Raw genomic sequence first — 18087 nt, 5'->3', positions numbered from 1 at the left:
CTCTGTGCTGACAGCTCAGAGCCTGGAGCCTGCTTCAAATTCTGTGTCTCCCCCTCTCTCTCTGACCCTCCCCCGTTCATGCTCTGTCTCTCTCTGTCTCAAAAATAAATAAACATTAAAAAATAAATTAAAAAAATTATGCTCTGGAAATAGTTGGGGAAATTTAAAGGTGGAATACATCAAATGTTAATATTTTAGACATAAACCTGATAACATGATTACATACATACAAAATGTCTTTATTATTGAGGGATGTTAAGTTGTAACATAAAAAAATTAGAAGTGAAGTATCATGATGTTTGCAACTTGTTTTCAAATGGTTTAGCAAAAAAATTACATATTTATATATAAAATGTTTTATACACACAAGCAAAGATAGAAGAGAGTAAATAAACGTGGCAAAATATTAGCAGTTATTAATCTAGGTGAAATTCATTGTGCTAATCTTTCAACTTCTCTGTATGTTTGCAAACCTTCCTAATACAAAAGTTGGAGAAATTCTATCTGTATGCTGCTCTTAAAACATTGTATAAAGAGAAGTATCTTTTCATTTCATTTTCAGATGAGTATAATATTGGTTACATTTGTATCCTGTATAATTGTTCCTTTAAAAAACATATTTTGTTTTGCCCTGCTGTCTCTCAATAAGGAATATTTGATGTGATACATTTATAAGCAACCGATGGCCAAGTTCACTTCAGGAACTGTCTGCGTGGATTCATTTGTAAACGCTTTAATAAGGAGTTTTATAGCCATGGGTTTCGGGTTTCCCCTGATGTGCCCCTTTGCTGTTCCTCTTGCCGTCCTGTTTCTTCTTGTGGCAAAGGTTGCCTTTAGCTTTTTTCTTGGCCTCTTGTTCTTTCATCCACTGCTTAATAATGTGACTGTGCGGGCTGACGCAGACCCTCCTGCGCCTGATGTGAAGGCTGCCGAGAAGGGAAGAAAAACAAAATCACGGATAGAAAGTGCAAGTAAGTAAAAATTTAGTGACTTCTAGGCAGTTCCCACTTTTAGACACAGTGTATTTTTAGAGACTGAGTACCACCAGGATGAATCTTTACTATACCTCTGCCTGCAGTTCCTCAAACATCAGTATTAAAAAGAGAAGAAGGAATCTGAGGGGGGGAGAGGGGGTGGAAGGGAAGGTGGGGTGGAGAGGAGAGGAGAGGAGAGGAGAGGAGAGGAGAGGAGAGAAGAGGAGGGGAGGAGGAGGAGGAGGAGGAGGGGGAGGAGAAGTGGGGGGAGGAGGAGGGGGAGGAAAGAAGGAACGAGGGAAAGTAGTAAAAATGATTGTCTTTCCTGACCCCGAGCTTCACCCACCAAAAGCAATTCATACCTCACTGCCCATCTCAAACATCTCGGTAAAGTTTTTCTAGATTCTCTCAGCTAAATGCCCTTTTTTCCCTTTGAGTCTCTCAGCATTACCTCTCTTCTGGCACTTAACTTATGCTGTCTTTCATTTGACTTTTTGTTTCAAAGCTTCTCCTCGTCCTGTGGTGTTATGCTCCTCGAAGGAGGAATAGTCTGGAACTGTCTTGAAAAGGCCTTGTTCAGTAGGAATTCAGTAATTAATTATAGAGATGAAGTGAAAATTGTTCCAAATAAGAACAGTCTGGTTTTGTTTCCAACAAAACAATCAACTAAAATATTCTAGGCATTTGTTAACATTTTAATAATAATTTTTAAAATGTGCAGATGCAGGAAGGAGGGAGTGTGTTTAGGGAATAGCACATGGCCTGGATAAAGCATGGCAGGTGATGAGAAAGAAGCCTGGAAAGATACATCACAGCAGGTTGATGGAGGCTTTTAAAGGGCATGTTAGAGAATTTAAACTTTATTTGGTAGGCAGTGAAGAGAGAGAGAAGATTTTCAAGAAAGGAAGTGACAAGACTGAACACAGATTTGTCTCAAAACAGTATGTGGTAAAGGTCGAAGTAGGAAAAGAATAGACAGAAACCATTTAAAAGGCTACTGCAGGGGCGCCTGGGTGGCTGTCAGTTAAGCGGTTAAGCGTCCAACTTCAGCTCAGGTCATATCTCGAAGTTTGTGGGTTCAAGCCCCACATCGGGCTCTGTGCCAACAGCTCAGAGCCTGGAGTCTGCTTCAGATCCTGTGTCTCCCTCTCTCTCTGCCCCTCCTCCACTTGCACTCTGTCTCTGTCTCTCAAAAATAAATAAACATTTTTAAAACATTAAAAAAGAAAGAAAGAAAGGGCTACTGCAGAAGACAAATATGGCCTGAACTGGGTGGTGGCAGTAGAAATAGAACAAGAACACCAAACATGAGAAAACTGGAAAATCAAATAAAAATGACTTATCAACTCATCAAACACTGGAGGATGAGGAAGAGGAAGGGTTTGAAGGTGAGTTTGAAACTCCATTCCCGGAAGCCTGGATTGATGTTGGGGTCAGAAGTTGAAGCTTCTGGGCAGGAGATGAAAAGTTCCCCTTTGAAATGTACTAGCATAAGGTGCTTGTAAGGTGTCTGATAGGCAAAAAAAAAAAAAAAAGTAAGTCTGCATTTAGGAGAGTAATCAGATATAAAGAGATGGTTATGGGGTAGTTGTCTTATAGAGAATATAGTCAAAGCCATGACAGCAGGTACGATAACTAAAGACACAAAGAGAAAACTTTTTGAAGAGAAGAACTTGGGACATACCTATATTTAGGGATGAAAAAGAGCAAGGGGAGGTAAGAACAACTAAGAAAGAGCATTTAGTATAAGAGGGGAATCAGAAAAGTGTAGGGCAATGGAGGCCAAAGGAGAAGAGTTTCAGAAAGGAGATGATATGTAACATTTTAATATACTATAGATCTACACCCCACCTGAGATGTTTTCGTTTTCATCTTGACCTTGGGGTGGGAGAACCCTAAAGCAGCATTCACAGTTTCTCATAACTGGAAGAATTTGTGACAAAACATTTTGTGACTTTTAACTTGCCATCAGGTGCCATTTAGTTCTTGTTAAATGTCACGGTTCTTGCCGGCTCTACATACACAACATGCCTGGATCAAGTGAACTCCTGTTGTGTTATTGGGAGAAGAAACAGGGGTTTGAAGGTAGGCTGCCATTTCCCCAGGTGACCCAAGAGGGATCATCCACTAATGTGGGGACTCAAAATGAAGGAGAGTTGGGACAATGTCTGAATGAGCTGAAGTATAATCAAGCCAGCATGTGGGAATATTAATTTGAAAGAAGTGAGGCTTCCCGATAGGAAGACAATACATTCTCTAAGTGTATTACATTGAGAGGTCTTCCAAAGGAAAGCGCCCTCTCCCTGTGGCCAGCTGTTTTCCCTTTGGCTGTGATAGAAGAGAACCTGGCTGTAGCATTCAGTGGAGGAACAAGAAAGAGTCGAAGCTCCCCTATCTTTCCCAAAGGACTAAAACCCTCTCCCTTCTGTGTGGTGTCAGCAAGGACCTGAGCAGACATCCAGTGGAGAATGGCTCCACGGACAACCAGATAAGCCCGCAGGTTATGCAGGAGGGAACTAGCACTCAATTCCCTTACTCCATGAGGAATGAGGCACTCCCATGAGGGGCACAGGCACTGGGGCTGAAGGGGGCACCAGATGGGGGCAACACAGACAGGGGACCAGGGAAGTGGAGATCCCCAGGAAAACAGGCAGCAGCAGCTACCATGCAAGACTGTTTCCTTCCTTTCTTTCTCTTTAAATTTTTGCTAACATTTATTTTTGAGAGAGAGCAAGCAAGAGAGCGAGTGGGGGAGGAGCAGAGAGAGGGAGACACAGAATCCAAAGCAGGCTCCAGGCTCCTAGCTGTATGCACAGAGCCTGATGCAGGGCTTGAACTCACAAACCGTGAGATCATGACCTGAGTCGAAATCAAGAGTTGGCCGCTTAACTAACTAAGCCACCCAGGCACCCCAGGACCCTTTCAAAGGCCTGCCCAGTTGGGCCTCAAACTCTCAATGTAATACAATGGGAAAAGATCAGCTACCGGAACACAGCTCCCAAATTCGAGATTCTACGATGTTTTCAAATCCCAAAGTTTGAAGACTGCTTACACTGCACTCTGTCCCCTGTGTATTCCATCTCAGGATAAAAAGAGACGAGGCCATCATGCTAGACAAGGAGATGGTCTATTCCACACTCCCTCAGCCACCCCCAACTCCATGGTATTCTGATGGGCACTGCCCCCCCCCCCCCCCGCATTGTGTACTCTCTGGTGGAGAGTTTGGGCTCTAAGAAACCATAAAGCTGATCCCTGGTTCTTTTGCCCAAAAGAGAGTAGCTAGGGACCGGCCAATGGACCGATGGGGTTGGCCCCGCCATAGAGATTAAACCTGTAATTGTTCCCTAAACCTTTTTTCTTTCCCCTTTCCCCCAAGCAGAATAGCCCCTCAACAATCACTTCTGAAAAAATACTCAAGCCTCCCAGACAACTTTAATAACCCCAAGTTTTCTCCCAACAGATAGTATCTGTGAGCTTCAAAACCTCAGCCCTCTGCCCAAGACAAACAACTTTGCACTGTATTTATGTTTAGAAACTGCCCAAAGCTCTTTAATGAAGTCACTGTAGAAGGATTTAAACAAACTCCTCTCTCAGAGAACAAAAATTACAATGATCACTTATAGGGTATGAAATAAAGGACCTATTCTAGGCAGAAAAGGAAAAGGAAAGAAATCTAGTGAGTTCACCATAAGCTAATTTATATTAGTTAGTTGTGGTTAATAATAAATGCTTTTTGTGAGTTGTATTGCCAACACTTGCCATGTTTTCTGCATCTAAAATACTATTCTCGAACCTATATATTCAAAGTTAAGGGACTACATTTTAGATAAGTAAAGACATGCTCTGTAGTAAAACAATTTGAAAACAAGAGAACTTTATTTATGTTGAATGTCAGAAAAAAACAACAAAGAAGATCTGTAATTTATGATTTAAAAACACCACCTAGTCAAATTCATCTTATGTGAGATGAGGTCATAACTAATCTATTTTTCAGTTGTCTTATAGCACAGAGAGACCAATTTACAAACCTGTACTTTAATAAAGTTTTTTTTTTTTTTATGGTTTATTTTTGAGAGACAGAGAGAGCACAAGCGGGGAAGGAGCAGAGAGAGAGGGAGAGACAGAATCTGAAGCAGGCTCCAGGCTCTGAGCTGTCAGCACAGAGCCCAACCTGGCCCTTGAACCCACAAACCGTGAGATCATGACCTGAGCTGAAGTCTGATGCTTAACCGACTGAGCCACCCAGGCATCCCAACAGTAAGCATTTTTAGATCCAAGATATTGGCTTCATAGTTTCCCTTTAATTAAAATCAAGTGCTTTCTAATTTTTTTTTTTTTTTTGAGGGTGGGAGAGGGGCAGAGAGAGAGGCAATCCTAGAATCTGTGCTGACAGTACAGAGCCTGACACAGGACTCTTTCCCACAAACCGTGAGATCATGACCTAGCCAAAATCAAGAGTGGGATGCTTAACCCACTGAGCCACCCAGGCACCCCTCTTCCTTTGACTAAGAATCCTGTCTTGGAGCAGTGTTTTTCAAAGTTGGGTAAGGATGGATTCCTCTGAAAGGGAAATAAAAATGTATCTTAAATCTCAGAGAATGGTCTGTAGGACCCAGCTGAATAGAATCTCTGGGGACGGCAGGAGGGCATAGTCTGTTTTGTGTCACTGGTGCATCCCCAGCGCAAGCTGAGGATAGAATGGTGCTTGGTACATAAATGTTAATCAATAACTATTTGTTGAATTCATTGAATAAATAAAGAAGCTTCTCAGTGACTCAGGAACTCAGGCATAAGCAATGGCCTTATTTGGAGCTAAAAGAAGGGATACCAAATGGCTCATTAGCACCCCCTGCAGCCATAAGTGGAATTTAAACTAGAATTTAAACAGAATCCATGAAGTTTGGAGAGAGCATTTTATGGTTGGTTGCATCATCACTTTTGAGAGATCTTTGAGGCATGTGGTGTTCCTAATGGAAAGACCTGATTCACAACCCATCTCTGCCATTCTCTAGCTGTACGTCACCCAGGTTAACCGTGTAATCTCCTCAGCCACAGCTCTATCCTGTGTGACATGGAGATAATGTACGCCTTCCTCACAGCATTGTTGTCAGAATCCAGATTTGGTTTTAAAGTTTCTATGGAGACATGAAGAACACAGAAATCTAAAATTTTTAATAACTGAGCCAGAGGTAAGGGTGAAAGGGTTCACCATGAGCCAACAGCCCAGAATCAAGAGCAAAGATGAGCATTCATGCTTGATTGCATGTGACAGGTACAGACATCTCTATACTTCTGTTTGTTTTTTCAAGCTTAAAAAAACATTTTTAATCTTTATTTATTTTGGAGAGAGAGAGACAGAGACAGAGTTGAGTGGTGGAGGAACAGAGAGAAAGGGAGATAGAATCTGAAGCAGGCTCTAGGTTCTGAACTCTCAGCACAGAGCCCAACGTGGGGCTCAAACCCACAAACCATGAGTTCGTGACCTGAGCCCAAGCCGGATGCTTTGACTGAGCCACCCAGGCGCCCCCATTTTTTCAAGTTTTGTTTAAATTCTACTTAGTCAGCATACAGTGTAGTACTGGTTTCAGGAGTAGAATTTAGTGATTTCTCACCCAGTGTTATATGTAAGTGCTCATCACAACAGGTGCCCTCCTTAATACCCATCACCCATTTAGCCCATCCCCTACCCAATTCCCTCCACAAACCCTCAGTTTGTTCTCTACAGTTAAGAGTCTCTTATGGTTTGCTTCCCTCTCTTTTTTTTTCCTTCCCCTATATTCACCTGTTTTGTTTCTAAAATTCCACCTATGTGTGAAATCATATGGTATTTGTCTTTCTCTGACTGACTTACTTCACTTAGCATACTACATTCTAGCTCCATCCACATTGTTGCAAATGGCAAGATTTCATTCCTTTTGATAGCCAAATATATCCCATTGTATATACGCCACATCTTTATTCATTAGTCGATGGACATAGGGGGCTCTTTCCATACTTTGGCAATTGTTCACAGCGCTGCTGTAAACACTGAGGTGCATGTGCCCCTTTGAAGCAGCGGGTGTGCATTCTCTGGATAAATACCTAGTAGTGCAATTGCTGGGTCGTAGGGTACTTCTATTTTTAACTTTCCGAGGAAACTCCACACTGTTTTCCAGAGTGGTTGCACCAGTTTGCATTCCCACCAGCAGTGCAAGAGGGTTCCCCTTTCTCTACATCCTTGCCAACACCTGTTGTTTCCTGTGTTGTTAATTTTAGCTATTCTGACAGGTGTGAGGTGCTACCTCTTTGAACCTTGTATATACCCATGAGGAATTCAGAGAGTAAAAAAGACAGCAACCTGTATACTTGCCTGGAAAAGGCTACAGTTAAAGTCACAAAATAAAATAGAGTCAGCTTCTGTTTTTCTTTTTGTTTTGTTCTTTTACCCAGAGTGTGCCTAGTTTTGTTTAGAAAAGTCATGCACATTGTCCAGTGACTGAAGATATTTATCCTGAATCACAGCACTGCAGTAGGGGCAGCAGAGGCCAGTGTGGGGCTCTGAACATGCAGGTACTCAGAGACTGTGTGCTCACTCCAGGGAGCCTGGTGCCGGAAAGGTGGAGTATTTACTCTTCCCCCCTTCGTTTGAATGATCGCTTGTATGTTGCACTCAGGCAAAGCCTTCCCAACCTACTGCTCACTGGCTGAGAAATGATCACTGGACAGTTTTAGACCTCCCTGAGGCAGGGCACTCACATGACAGCAGCCAAGTCACAATCCCCATCAGCTCTCTGAATGCGACATATATTCACTCTCTCCAGAAGCCTTCTGGAAATATGACGTGAAACCTCAGTGCAACAGCTGGAGGCAATGGGAAGTATGGCTAAAAGAAGAAAAGAAAGAAAATGTTACATCTTACAATTCATAGAACAACGGCCTGGATGCCAAAAAACAAATAATCCAATTTAAAAATGGGCAGAAGATAGAAACAGACATTTCTCCAAAGAAGATATCCAGATGGCCAACAGACACATGAGAAGAGGCTCAACATCACTCATCAGGGACATGCACATCAAAAATACAATGAGATATCACCTCACACCAATCAGAATGGCTAATATCAACAACACAAGAAACAACAAGTGTTGGCAAGGATGTGGAGAAAAAGGAGCCCTCATGCACTGTTGGTTGGAAGACAAACTGGTGCAGCCACTATGGAAAACAATATGGAGGTTCCTCAAAAAGTTAAAAATAGAAATATCTTATGATCCAGTAATCAATCACGCTACTGGGTATTCACCTGAAAAATACAAAAACACTAATTCAAAGGGATACATGCACCTCTATGTTTCTAGCAGCCTTATTTACAATAGCCAAATTATGGAAGCAGCCCAGGTGTCCATCAATAGATGAGTGGATAAAGAAGAAGCAGTATATGTATATACAATGGGATATTATTTGGCCATAAAAAGGAATGAAATATTGCCATTTGCAATGACATGGGTAGAGCTACAGAGTATAATGCGAAGTGAAATAAGTCAGTCAGAGAAAGACAAATACCATATGATTTCACTCATATGTGGAATTTAAGAAACAAAACAAATGAGCAAAGGTAAAGAGAGAGAGAGACAGAGACAGAGAGAGAGAGAGACAAGCCAAGAAACAGACTCTTGACTATCGAGAACAAACTGATGGTTACCAGAGGGAAGGGAGTGGGGAGACGATGAAATAAGTGATGGGGATTAAGGAGTGCACTTGTTGTGATGAGAAACTGGGTGATGTATGGAATGGCTGGATCACGATATTATACACCTGAAACTAATACAACACTGCATGTTAACTCTGCTGGAATTTAAAAACAAAAAGTAAAGACAACAAACAACAAATAGACAACGACCTGGTCCTGGCTCTCTTTGTAGATTCCAGAGAAACAGAATGCTAATCCACTCAAGCAAGGCGCACACACTCACTGAGGGCTCTGTGAATGCAGACCTGGGACAGGACATGTCTCTCCCTTTTAGAACTTACACTGTATTTGGGGAAGATAAAACATTAAGTTCACACAAAGACACAAAACAAGTGAAGAGATGAAAAATAGCTCCAGACAACGATGCTAGCAGGGTTGAAGACGGACCTGATTCGAGTTGAAAGAAGTGAGGTTGACAGAGTGTCCCACACAGTTTAGAAGAGAGAGACCACACGGGTCCCTGGAACAGGTTTGAAGTTTCCTACCAGGGAAGGACTTGGATGAATCTTTAAGAATTTGGATAGGTGGAGAAAATGAAGACTTGTCAAGACTAAATAAAGCGCATGGTCAAGAATTCCGAGATAGGAAAGACCAAGATGTATTTAGGGAATGGAGAAAAATAGACCACACTGTTTGAAATGAGTAGCTAGGAAGGTAAGCTATTGGGGATATGGTTCAAAAGATAGACTGAGGTCACACCAATGAGGCCCTGAATGTCAGTCTAAGGAGGTTTATCTTTTACGAAATGGGGATCATTAAAGATTTGGGAAAGGAGAAGAGTTTTAGGAAAATCCATCTTGCAGTGATAAGCAAAATGCATTAAGGTGCAGAGTGACTGGAGAAGGAGGTCAAGGTAGGAGGAGCTTACGTTACCCAGATGTAAGGAGGGCAACACAAATATGAAAGGGAATCCGATCCCCTACTAAAACGTGTATCTGGGGGCGCCTGGGTGGCTCAGTCGGTTAAGCGTCCGACTTCGGCTCAGGTCATGATCTCACGGTTCGTGCGTTCGAGCCCCGCATCGGGCTCTGTGCTGACAGCTCAGAGCCTGGAGCCTGTTTCAGATTCTGTGTCTCCCTCTCTCTCTGCCCCTCCCCCACTTGCACTCTGTCTCTCTCTGTCCCAAAAATAAATAAACATTAAAAAAAAAAAAGTTAAAACGTGTATCTGCAAACTCCTACATGCCACATGCACACGGTATTCTCCTATGCTTCCCAGTCCACCAAGTGGGCAGTGAATTTTAAAAATATTTTTTAGAAATTACAGCCGACAGTGGGTGCAGGTGGCAGCCTCATGATAACAGAAATTAGCTCCTGAGTTAGGTGCTAAAAGAAATGTTTTGACCTCTTCATAGTGTCAGCTCTAAACAATAGAGGCACCTACCCTTAGGATAGGGGAAAATCTCAATATCCATGCTTTGTCCACATGGAAACATCAGGTCCCTCACAACTATGGAGTAGAGGAGCTGAATATGAAGTTAAGAATGTTTATGTGACTCACTTTTTGAGCATCAAAACTTTCCATTATTATTCATTTATTCACCTATTCATTAATTACTCAACAATATTTATTGTGCAGGTAAAATGTTCTAGGCACAATGCCAGTAAGTGGGGGATACAAGAATAAATATAACAGTATGTCCGTGTCCTCAAGAGGCTATAGTAGTGGAGGCACATTTAGAATTAAATGCTTAGGATACAACCCTCTTAGCCCACTATAATTGAACTTACAGAATTCTGTTCTTCCAAAAGGCTCCCACAAGTCATAAAGACATATGCACAGCTGTTCACTATAGCAAAAAATTAGAGACCATCTAAATGTCTACCAACAAATAAGTAATAGTACATCCAAATGGAATAAAGGATGAGGGGTGTGTGTGTGTGTGTACGCACTAAGATATATGAATATCCACAATTTATTGTTTTATTGTTATGGGAGAAAAGCTAGTTTCAGTATAATAACTATAAATGACCCCATTTTTATAAAAAGAATGTGACACATACACAGAGGAAAAATTATGGAATTATATATGCCCGAATTTATAAGCAAAGACCACTTCCAGAGGGGGGGCAACTTTTTAACTGGCATGCAATATTTGTATTTTTTTAAACCTCCAACGCTATGGAAATCTGAACCAAGTCCTATAGAAACACAGAAAGTTAGAGAAATTAACTCTGAATAGGAAAGACAAGGTAGGCATCAGTTTGGACTCAATTCTAAAAGTGGAGTAAAAATTAACCTGATTGAGAAAGGGAGTGGAACAGTCCAAGTAGAAGGAACTGTGTGTCCAGAGCACTGGGGTAGGAGAGAAAAGAATGTTTTTATTGCTTGTATAACTCACATAGTCCAAGTCCAACACATAGAAGCTGGTGTCTTAGACCAGGGCAAGGATACTCTGGCAAGACTCTCATCAACTATGGTACAAGAACCTCTGTGCTGCCTTCAGATCCTCTCCAGAGCCTTAGGGAAATGCCTTGACCCTAGTCTCATAGCCTTAAGGAGGAGAGCCTCTTTGCTCTGCATCTAGATGCAGTAAAGGGCTTTTCATTTTGTTATGCATATAAGAAGTGTGCATGGAGTCACATCCAAACACCAATAAACCAGACTGACTGGAATAGGAAGATCAAGCATTTATTGAGTGTCCATTCTGTGCCAGGTCCTGAACATTAGAAATGTTGAAATAAACAAGGCAAACTTTCTGCTCTTGCAATGTTTAATAGTCCAGTGGGAGGCAGGGAGGTCAGCAAATAATCATAACATAGCAAAACAAACGTTAGCAGATTGATGTGTAAAGTGGAATGGGGTTACAAGTGAAAGAAACCAGATTCGAAAGGCCACATATTGTGTGATTCCATTTATATGAAATGTCCAGGATAGGCAAATCCATAGAGACGGGATGTTGTTGCCAGGAGTTGGGGGTTAGAGGGAGTGGGGAGGGACTGTTAACAGGTACATGGTCTTTTTTGGGGGAGACATGAACATGTTGGAATTGGATAGTAGCGATGGTTGTACAATTCTGTGACGATACTAAAAAACCACTGAATTGTAGGCTTTAAAATGGTAAATTTTATGGTATGTGAATTGTTTCCATTTTTAAGCGCTATAGGAGCACAGAACATTGGTTGTCCTTTCATTTATTAAAGTATTTATCTCCTAAAATGAATTGTTTCTTCAGCTACACTATGGTGCCTATTCTCCAAGTCAAACTATTTTAAAATCCCAAAGTTTTGGGTTTATTCGTGTATCCATCCATTCATTCACCGTCTTACTACATAAGAATCACTATGTGAATTCTTATAGAGTAATATCCAAATACATATACTTGTAAATTCTTATAGACTCAGTCGCTAGCTAAACCCTGGGAGTAGACAGATGAAGAGTTACTAGCTTCAGAGAGCTAACACTCAGACCACTGCTATTAGTTGTGACCCAAGCGACTTTAATATATGAAATGGGCTTTCAGAAGCATTGTGGGAATTAAGAAATACTGGCAGATCTGTGTGATTAGGAATTTGAGTTATCGGAGTGCTGACATCAATTCAAGGAATAGTTTCAAGCCAGAAAAGCACGTAAATTCAGCAGTAAATTGGATTACATTTCTCATAAATGAAGGTAGGACAGGCTCACCTGGAGATCATTTAACCTAAATCGGATTGACTATCAAAAGGCAAGAGGCAGGCCAGATTTATTTCATGTTGGCAGATGTGACTGGTGCCCTCCTGAGGCAGCTGGAAATATAAAAAGTCAGGAGAGATGGAATCCTCTGAAGAATGCTCAAAAAGTTCGGCCGCGTAGACTGTTAACAGAGTAGTTTGGCCGAGGGCAATGCCAAGATTCTTTTGGAGAACTGCGCCCCCTACAGGTTTTCTCGATCAGCGTCCTGTCAGAGTATTTCCATTTCAAAGAATGGTCAGCAACTTCCTCTGATTGCAATGATGATCCAGAATTTCCAGATAGGAAAGATTTAGAGGTGGCAATAAGGTTGAAAAGAGGGATTAAGTGGCGTTTCTGCTGCATTTACAGAGTTTTAATTCAATTTATACAGTTACTTGGTTGGGGAAGCAAGCTGATCAGGGATTAGAAGACTACATCTTCCCCAAAAGACCACCCTAGGGCCACCACTACACAAAGCATGGAATCCCACGGGAAAGAACCTATTTTTGTTTCAGAGCTGGAGTTTAAACACAGTCCCGTCTGATGGAGTAGGGGCTCCTTGAGGGAAATATGGGAAAATTTTTGCAAATAAGAAAGAAGGCTTTGCAGAGGGGGCTTAATAAAGCTGCAGGGCCCAGAGGTATGAACGAGCAAAGATCTGAGGTTTATTGTGAGGCTTTTTCCGCTCCACCCTCACCCCCTTTCCTAACTGCCCCAGACATGCCCTTTTGCTTTGGAAAGGACACTCTGGAGTGTGTCATCCCAATAGCTCCACCTGGGAATCTCTTTGAAAAGGTGATTTATGAGAACAGTAGATGCATTTCCCTGCCGGTCTAAGGTCAGCCCTCTGGGGGAAGGAGGCAACCACCAGTGAGTAGGCAGTGGGTCAACAGCAGCTGCCCAGAAGAGGCACCATAATACTGCAGGTAGGGGCACTGATCACGTGAGAGGCCAGCATCCCTACCCTATCAGACCACCTCTCCCAGATTCCTAGAGGGAAAAGCCCTTTTTCTACAACCCACAATTTGAGAATTATCAAGAATATTTGGACTGGAGAATCCTGGGAAAAACATGTGGGATGACTGACTAAGCAACAAGGTGGGGACTCGGAACATCATAATGGCTATTCACCAGCCAGTGGAGCCCGGACCATATAATTTCCATGGGTAGCATCTGATGTGTGTATTCAGTAAATTGAACTCAATACTTGAATCATTCTCCAATTTTTTGTAGACTATACTAATCTTTGCCACATTAAAAGACAATTTGCTACTGTATAAGAAGTGTGAGACAAAGTAGGGGGGAAACACTTCTAACATAAGGCAGAATGTGGCAAGGGCTACGTGAGAAATAGAATGAGTGTCCTGCATTCACAGGCAGAAAAGAAAATTATAACAGAGATCCACGTACATCTTTATCAAGGAGGTAGCATTTGAGCTGGGGACTTGAAAGACGGAGAGTTTGAATACAGCAGTAGGTGTGGAGGAGACAATGAGTATAAAGGCACAAATGTGGGGAAAGATAGAATATATTCAAATTTGGTGAAATTATACATCGTGAGTGCAAACTGTAAGAGGAATATGCCAAAAACACAAGTTCAGTAATCTCGAGGACACTTTTTTTTAATGTTCAGTTATTTTTGAGAAAGAGAGAGAGAGAGCAAGCTGGGGAGGAGCAGAGAAAGGGACACAGAGGATCCAAAGCAGGCTATTCGCTGTCAGAGTAGAGCCCAATGTGGGGCTAGAATTCACAAATCGTGAGATCATGACCTCAGCCAGTCAGAGGCTTAACTGACTGAGCCACTCAGGCGCCCCTATGGAAATGTTTTTAATGAAGACATCATGATTTACTTTAACAATCTTCTGTGGAAATCTAAGTGTGGAGAGAGAACTGATGACACCCTCTGCTCTCCTCCTTTGCTTCCAAAATACTCAACATAGAGAGAGGTGCCTGGGTGGCTCAGTCGGTTAAGCGCCTGACTTCAGCTCAGGTGACAGTCTCATGGTTCATAAGTTTGAACCCCACAAGGGATTAGTGAGTTTAAGCCCTGTGTTGGGCTCTGCACTGGAGCCTGCTTTGGATTTTCTGTCTCCCTTTCTCTCTGCCCCTACCCTTATCTCTCTCAAAAATAAATAAAAAACAAAATCAAAATATTCAACACAGAAAAGTACAAAGAATGATACAACACCTATACACCCCATTCAAGATTTTACCAATTTTAATCCTTTTCCATGTTTGTTTTCAGCCTTATTTTTAAGAAATCTTTTTCCAATACTTTACTGATAACAAGCAAGGCTGCAATAAATATCCTAATGATAATAAGAGGCTACATTTGTTGAGTGCTTACTCTGTGTCAGCCACTGCCATATGTGAATTAATTCATGCACAGCAACTATATGCAGAAGGTACTAGATTTACCTCCATCTCATAGATGGGTTACTAACAGAAAAGCTACATCACTTTCTCCAGATTAAAGGGCCAAAAAATGGTGGGGCTGGAATTGGAATCCAGATAGCCTGACACTTTTTAAAACCACTAAGTTAAGCTTTGCTTGGTCTTCTATGTCTCCCTGGGCCTTGTATGAGAATTCCTCTAAGGCAGTGGTTCTCAAAATTAAACGTGCACCAGAATCATCTGGAAGGTTTTTTAGACCAGATTGCTGTCAATCCCTCCCCCACCTGAGGTTTCTGATTCAGTACATCTGGGATGAGGCCTAAAAATGTGCATGCCTAACAACTTCCCAGGTGATGCTGAGTCCGCTAATTCTGGAACGCACTTGGAGAACCACTGCTCCGAGGAGAATAGACCTACACATGGAATCACTAGGTTGTAGGATATACTCGCTTTGGCAGCACATATACTAAAATTGGAAGACTACAGAGAAATATGCATCTTCTACTGTATTTGATAATGACCAATTTCTCTCAAAGTGATCACACCAACTTACACTCCCACCTGCAGTGGATGAAAGTTCCATTTGTGCACATTCTCAACAACACTTCATAAAGTCATTAAAAATTTTACCAACCTGGGGAGCTTGGGTGGCTCAGTTGGTTGAGTGGTCTGACTGGATTTCAGCTCAGGTCAAGATCCCAGGGTCATGGGTCATCAGGCTCTACACTGAGCATGGAGCCTTCTTGTTTCCTGTATGAAATGTGCATGATTCTGTTCTGACTTCATAGTCACTTTCAGGCCTGTTAATGCTCGCTCAATAATATATTGTGCTCTTTTGTCTATATTGGTACAGAGGGATCTTTTGTTGGCAAGATTGCTTCCTTTACACAGCGGAACCACCCAGTCTCACTGATACATATACACCCCTTAAATCTTCGCGTTCCCATATACACATAGGTCTCTTTCTGAGCTTTCTCTTGTTTCATTGCTCTATTTATCTGTCTTTGCATCAGTTCCACACTGTCTCAGTTAAGGTGACTTTTTAATCAATCCTAATATCTAACACAGTTAAGTCTCCCCACCCAACTTGTTCTTCTTCAAAATTGTCTTGACTGTTCTTGGCCCTTTACCCTTCTTATAAACTTCAGAATCTGCTTGTTAAGTTCTGCAAAAATCTTTGAAATTTTGGTTGGAATTCTGAATTTAGAACTAAATCTTGGGAGACCTAACATCTGAAAAATATTGTTTTCCCATCCATAAATACGGAATTATCTCTCTAGTTATTCAGGTTTTCTTCAATGTCCTTCAAGACCTTTATGAAGAAAATAATAAAATATTGTTGTATATCTTATCCTACATCTATTCCTAGGTACTTTATAGGTTTTGTGCTACTGTGAATGGTCTTTTGAAGAACTGTGTTTTCTAATTAGTTATTTTTGATGTGTGGGAATGCTGTTGATTGTTTTATGTTGCTCTTGTATCCAGCAACTTTGCTGAACTTTTTTAGTTGTAAGAGTTTGGAGTGGATAGTCTTTGGTTTTCTAGGTAAAGAGATGTTTTTATCTCTTCTTTCTCAATTCCTGTATAGAAATAAAAGGCTTTTCTCCTTTAATCCATTACTTTGTTAAATGCCTAGACACTGCTTAACCCATTGTAAACTCAATACACAAATTAAAAAAATTTTTTTTAATGTTTATTTATTTATTTATTTAAAAAAATTTTTTTTTCAACGTTTTATTTATTTTTGGGACAGAGAGAGACAGAGCATGAACGGGGGAGGGGCAGAGAGAGAGGGAGACACAGAATCGGAAACAGGCTCCAGGCTCTGAGCCATCAGCCCAGAGCCCGACGCGGGGCTCGAACTCACGGACCGCGAGATCATGACCTGGCTGAAGTCGGACGCTTAACCGACTGCGCCACCCAGGCGCCCCAATGTTTATTTATTTTTGAGAGAGAGACAGAGGGTGAGTGGAGGAGAGACAGAGAGAGAGGGAGACACAGAATCTCAAGCAGGATACAGGCTTCGAGCTGTCAGCACAGAACCCTACACAGGGCTCAAACTCATGAATCGCAAGTCAGACACTTAACCGACTGAGCCACCCAGGCGCCCCTCAATAAACAAATTTTTTAATTAATATAATGGATTAATCTATTTTCTTCCTTGCCTTCCTAGGATAAACCATACTTGGTCATTATGTATTAATTTTTATATGATTCTGAGTTTGATCTTCTACTTATTTAAAATTTTGCATTTATTTTCATAGACAAGATTAGCTCATACTTTTATCCCCTGATAACAACCTTGAATGTTTTGGGTATTAAGGTTGTATTAATCTCAACAATGCATTGGGTAGCTGTCTCTATTATTCTATTATTTGAAGAGTTTGTGGATTGTCTGTGCCTCCAATGTTTGGTAAAACCTCTGAAACCATCTAGGCCTGATGTCTGTTTGAGGGCAACATGTTCAACTCTGATTTAACAGTTATTTGCTTTTTGGGGGGTTTCCTATATCTTCTCCAATCTTGATATCTTAGTCTTCTAAGAAACTGTCCATTTCATCGACAATTTCTAATTTAATTTCACTAAAGGCATTCAGAAAACTCCACCCCCAAAAGTGCCACTCTATCATATTAAGTTAAAACCACTTAAAATTAGCAATGCAAAAAGGGCATTCTAACTTTCCTGCAAGCAGGAGATAAAACTCCCAAGTAAAAGGTGCCCTCCCTGAACCAGGAGGAAGAGAGACATTTTTATCACTAGAGGGCGGCACTTCACCCCTCCCTGTGAGCGGGGAAGTTGAGGCCAAGAGAAATCTGTGCAAATCCTGTTAAACTAACTCTTCTCTTTGTGGTCACTAACCGCCCTGGCCCAAATACCTTCGTCTTATCACTTTTCCACAATTTACCACTCTGCCCCACTTAATTATGTGTTGACTCAAACTGCTTCTTTAGGTTTTCATTTCCTTATGAAGGCTCCCATGTCTTACATAGATGTGTATGCTTTCCCCCTTTTAATGCCTTTTGTTACAGGGACCCCAGTCAAGAACCTATTAAGGGTAGAATGAAAGGGTTTTTTTCTCCTTTACATCACAAAGTTGCATAGTATTATCTCCAGTCAGGGCTCCTTTTTCATTCTTAATAGTGTTTGAAGAGGAGGTTCCTATGCGAAGTAACCGTTTAAAAGCTTGAACCTAAATAATATACCAAATAGTTATAAACTTACAAATATCATGTGTTTTGAAACTAAAGAAACGTATTCGATTCATAGGTCAAAGAAAAAAAATCACAAAATATTTTGAAAAGTGTAAGTGCTATTCATTATTATAACGGGTGGGTTATA

General features: G+C 41.3%; 1 protein-coding gene across 1 annotated transcript in view; it reads right to left on the bottom strand.

Moving 5' to 3' along the window:
• Positions 1–244: 244 nt before the first annotated feature.
• The window catches only part of CCL28 (C-C motif chemokine ligand 28), a 36312-nt gene continuing 18469 nt past the window's right edge, over positions 245–18087 (bottom strand). The window contains exons 6-7 of the mRNA XM_047077001.1: positions 7710–7836; positions 245–926 (exon numbers count right to left, since the gene is read on the bottom strand). Of these exons, the coding sequence (XP_046932957.1) occupies positions 734–926; positions 7710–7836 (320 nt within the window). The 3' untranslated portion in view covers positions 245–733. The remainder of the gene's footprint in view (positions 927–7709; positions 7837–18087) is intronic.

The sequence above is a fragment of the Lynx rufus genome, unplaced genomic scaffold, assembly GCF_022079265.1.
Source record: "Lynx rufus isolate CCGP_SWC_20201006 ecotype Redwood Valley unplaced genomic scaffold, mLynRuf1.p SCAF_1, whole genome shotgun sequence".
Lineage (NCBI taxonomy): Eukaryota > Metazoa > Chordata > Mammalia > Carnivora > Felidae > Lynx > Lynx rufus.
Note: the sequence above shows the minus strand (reverse complement) of the source record. Positions and strands in the feature narration are given on the sequence as shown.